The following is a 4,798-nucleotide window of genomic DNA, read 5'->3' on the forward strand; positions in this document are numbered from 1 at the left end:
TAAAAAAAATTTCCTTATAAATTTGGGCCGAAGTCACTTGATCGTGTACATCTTTAGAGTTCGCAAAGTTTTTTAGATCGTCAAAATCTAAAGCGTTTCCCTTAGACCGAAATATTGTGATATTTGCTAAGTCTTAGTCAACTCGGTCTTTCTAAATCTGTTAAGTCTTTTAGATCGCCGAAATCCAAAATGTTTCCCTTAAGATTTTAGGCCGAGGTCGGACAATGAATATCTTTTAAATCCGCCAAGTCTTTCAGATCATCGAAGTATCCGAAATGTTTCCCTTAGGCCGGAGTCACGTAGACATATGTCTTTTATGTTTGCTAAGTCTTTTAGATCGTCGAATATCTAAAATTTTCCCTTAGGCTGAAGTAATCAAATGAATTTTACTCAGACGTTGTCAAGTCTTTTAGACCGCCGTGATCTAAAAAGTTTCACTTTGTTTTTCCTGGGCGAGGTCAACCTTGTCGAGGTGCGGCCTCTAATTCAGATGTTACGTGAGATGACGAAGTGAGATTTCGGATCTCGTCTTGGTCGTGAGGTGTTTACACCGTAGTCCTAGATCGAGGTTCGGGCCTTTCAGACGAAGTGTGGGCTCCGGAGCCCTATTATCATATTTTTGTAGTTATTCTCGAGTGGTTTAAATATTTTTATCAAGGGGGGACTGTGCCTTTGCAAAGAAAGGCTGCCTACGTACCCTTTTATGGAGATCAAGTCAGACATAATTCGGTTCTTACTGGTTTTAGCAGTAGTATTTTTTAAGGTTCGAGACGTTCCATGATCTTGAAACCAGGACTCCGTTGAGTGTTTCAAGTACATAGACGCCGGGACACACAATCTTGGTGACCCTGTAAGGGCCTTCCCAATTGGCGCCTAGTTTCCCGGCGTTAGCCTCGGCGGTGTTTTGGAAGACTTTTCGGAGGACCAAGTCCCCTTCATCAAATCTTCTCGTGTTAACGCCTTTATTGTAGAATCTGGCAATCGATTGCCTATAGTGGGATAGCCGTTCTAGTGTTGAATCCCGTTTTTCCTCTACAAGATCCAAGGCATCGCATAGCGATTCATCATTTTTCGGCTCATCCTCAGGCGCATGCATCGCCCTAAGGGTTTGCACTTGGTGTTCGATTGGGATGACTGATTCGACTCTGTGGACCAGGGAAAACGGAGTTTAACCTGTCGGTCTTTGCGGGCTAGTTCGGTAGGCCCAGAGCACACCAGGTAGCTCTTCTGCCCACCGTCCTTTCTTGGCGTCGGGCCTTTTCCTTATGGAATCTACTATGGTCTTATTTGCTACCTCTACATGTCCATTTCCTTGGGGTATCGTGGTGTTGACATCCTCACCTCAATGTTATTGTCGAAGCAAAAATTCCTGAATTTTTTAGATATGAACTGTGACCCGTTGTCCGTTATGATCTCGTGGGGAGTTCCATGCCGAAAGATTATATTTTTCCAGATGAATGCTGTGACATCGACATCCTTTATCAAGATGAAGGCGCTAGCTTCAACCCATTTTGAAAAATAGTCTGTTAAGAGTAGCAAGTACTTAAAACCGCCAGGGGCGATCGACATCGGTCCTACGATGTCCATCGACCATTTCATGAATGGGTATGAAGCAGATATGGAAGACAACTCTTCTGCGGGTCTTCTTATGTTGGGCGCATGCCGTTGGCATTGATTGCAGCGGCGCGAATGCGCCTCGCAATCTACCAGCATGAGAGGCCAGAAGTAGCCTTACCTCTTTATTTTAATGGCGAGTGCACGTCCACCTGCGTGATTTCTGCATCCCCCCGTGTATGTCTTCTAGGACTCGTTTAGACTCCTCCGTTCCAACGCACTTGAGGTATGGTCCTGCTAAGCTTCTCTTAAACAGGCTTCCGTCTATGATGCAAAATCTCGCACTTCTCAGCACAAGTTTGCGTCTTGCCATTTTGTCTGACGGGACCGTACCAGTTGTGATTTAATGCAATATTTCATTTCTCCAATCCCCCCCTTCAATTGCTATGACTACGGCAACGGTCATGGCTATAGAAGGTTGTTTGATTGTTTCGACCGGTATGATCTTTTTGAGGTCCGGGTCAGAGGTAGATGCCAAGGCAGCTAACCCGTCTGCCGAAGTATTCTCGCCTCGAGGGATTTGTGTCAGGGAGAATTCCTTGAAATGTTTCGTGAGATCTTTTACGACTTTCAAGTAAGCTTCCGTTCGCTCGTCCCTAGTCTCGTATTCCCCGGAGTATTGGTTTACTACGAGCTGAGAATCGCAGAAAGCTTCCACTTTCTTTGATCTGACTGTTGTGGCTAACCTAAGTCGGCGATTAGTGCTTCGTATTCGGCTTCGTTGTTGGATGCAATGAAGTCGAGTCTGAACGATTGTTCTATGGTCTCGCCGTGAGGGGATGTCAGGTGTATTCCTACTCCTGCCCCTTGCTTTGACGATGCCCCATCCACTTTAAGTGTCCAGGTGCCTTCGACTTCGGTCACAGCGGGATCTTCCCTCGGGAGTTCGATGATGAAGTCTGCTAAAACTTGTGATTTTACGGATGTCTTCATTCGATACTCGATATCATATTCGCTCAGTTCTATGGCCTACTTAGTCAACCTTCCAGATTGATTGGGGCTGTGTAGAAAACTTCTCAGCGGATGCGTCGTCATTACTATTATAGTGTGAGATTGGAAGTATGGTCGAAGTTTCCGCGCGGCGGAAACGACAGTCAAAGCCAACTTCTCCATAACGGGGTATCGAGTTTCAGCATCGACTAATGACTTACTCGTATAGAATATTGGTCGTTGGTCCCCTTGTTCTTCTATGACGAGTACTCCGTTAACGGCCGCTTGGGACACGGCGACGTACAGGTAGAGCGGCTCTCACGCGACGGGTTTTGCCAAGATTGGAGATGTCGATAGGTACTCTTTCAATTTTTTGTATGCTTCATCGCATTTTTCGTCCCATTCGAGCTTTTTATTCCCTTTAAGAAGTCGGTAGAAAGGGAGACATTTGTCCGTGGATCGAGATATGAAGCGGTTAAGGGCGGTAATGCATCCCGTCAACTTTGTACTTCACGCATATTACAGGGTGAAGGCATCTCTCGCAAAGTATGTAGTTGATCCGGATTAGCCTCAATTCCTCGTTGGGTAACTAGGTACCCACGAAATTTACCGGACGAAACTCCGAATGAACATTTGGTGGGGTTGAGTTTCATTTGGTACTTGTTCAGTACCTCGAAAAACTCCTCCAAATGTCCTGTATGATCGTTTTCCCTCAGGGATTTTACGAGCATGTCGTCGATATACACTTCCATTGTTCTACTTATCTTTTCTTTGAACATTTCGTTGACTAACCTTTGGTAGGTTGAGCCAGCGTTTTTCAGTCCAAATGGCATGACCTTGTAGCAGTACGTGCCCCGGTCCGTAATGAAAGCTGTCTTTTCTTGATCGTCTGGATGCATCAGGATTTGATTATATCCTGAGAACTCGTCCATGAACGAAAGGATCTTATGCCCCGCGGTTGCTTCGACCAGCTGGTCGATGTGAGGCAACGGAAAGCTATCTTTGGGGCATGCTTTGTTCAGATCTGTGAAATCAACGCATACCCTCCAATTTCCATTCTTTTTCTTCACAACGACGGTATTTGCCAGCCAATCCGGATATTTTACTTCGCAGATTGAACCTGCACTGAGTAGTCTTTCGACTTCATCGTTGACAACCCGTGCCCTGTCGGGACTGAGTTTTCATCTTTTTTGTTTTACGGGTTTAAAACTAGGATCGACGTTAAGTTGGTGAGACGTAACGTCGATGTTTATACCCGGCATATCTTCGGTCGTCCAGGCGAAGGTGGATTTGTTTCGTTTTAAGAAACAAATCAGTTCTCGCCTGATACTACCTTTAAGCTCAGCTCCGATCCCAACGTGCTTGGAGGGATCAGAGCCATCGAGCTGTATTTGTACTGTCATCTCAGTACTCGGAGCATCGAGGGAGTCGTAATCTTCCAAGTTAGCAATCTTCTTAGCCGACTCCACATTCATTAATTGCTATTGTCCCTCTTTAGTCTTTTTAACATAATGTTTATAACTAGTGAGATAGCAGCTACGTGAGGTCGCCTAATTGCCTCGTATCTCCTTTACCCCCTCAGGCGTAGGGAAACAAATACATTGATGAAAGGTTGAGGGTACATCCCTCATCCTATGTATCCATGGTCTTCCAAAATGATATTGTAGGGGGAGAAACAGTCTAGCACTTGGAACTCTACTATCTTATTAATTCCATTCGTTTTTACGAGCTACTTGATCGTTCCCAATGATGGAGTAGTCGATCCATTAAAACCTGTCAATTGGGTTTGTTCTCTTTCTCGTCCTCGTTGATTCCCATCCTAGCTAGGGTGTCTTTGAAGATAAGATCCACGAAGCTTCCCTCATCTATTAGGACTCTGGCGACCTCGCAGTTCGACACGTCGATCGTGATTACGAGTGCGTCGTCGTGCGGGTCTGTTGCTTCCAAGGCTTCTTTTTCGGAGAACGAGATTTGGATGTCTTGTTCTGGCCCGATTCTGGTGGTCCGGTTACTCAACTGACGTTGGTAAGCTTTTATTGAGTTAACCGAGCCGTTGCAAAATTTTGAACCGCCTATCATAAAGTCAACCCTATGTTTTGCGATGGTTGGGAGGAATCTGGTTCCCTTTCATTGGCAAGTCGCGATCTCTTAGGGGAAGGGTCGCCCCTTCCTCTATTATTGTTGTTAAAGACCTTCTTTTTTGGCGGGGGTCCTAGGTCGACGTCATTTGGCTCCCCCTTTGCATATTTCTCTG

The 4,798-nt window shown here is 45.5% G+C and overlaps 1 protein-coding gene across 1 annotated transcript; it reads right to left on the bottom strand.

The window, feature by feature from the left end:
* Positions 1-742: 742 nt before the first annotated feature.
* On the bottom strand, positions 743-1,587 carry LOC149383057 (uncharacterized). Its single transcript, XM_089627667.1, has 2 exons — positions 1,301-1,587; positions 743-1,145 (listed from the first exon to the last, which is right to left on the bottom strand). The coding sequence occupies exons 1-2, from the start codon at positions 1,585-1,587 to the stop codon at positions 743-745; spliced, it is 690 nt and encodes a 229-aa protein (XP_089483793.1).
* Positions 1,588-4,798: the final 3,211 nt, after the last annotated feature.

Source organism: Urtica dioica, chromosome 10 (assembly GCF_054948205.1).
Source record: "Urtica dioica subsp. dioica isolate 48M chromosome 10, U.dioica_male_clone48M_v1_H2, whole genome shotgun sequence".
Taxonomy (NCBI): Eukaryota; Viridiplantae; Streptophyta; class Magnoliopsida; order Rosales; family Urticaceae; genus Urtica; species Urtica dioica.

Bases quoted from the DNA above. Each gene is read 5' to 3' on its own strand.
- LOC149383057 (XM_089627667.1), bottom strand. From the start codon at position 1,587: ATGGACATCGTAGGACCGATGTCGATCGCCCCTGGCGGTTTTAAGTAC. The intron at 1,146-1,300 runs GTAGAGGTAGCA...CCTGGTCCACAG, and splicing joins TACCCCAAGGAAATGGACAT to AGTCGAATCAGTCATCCCAA.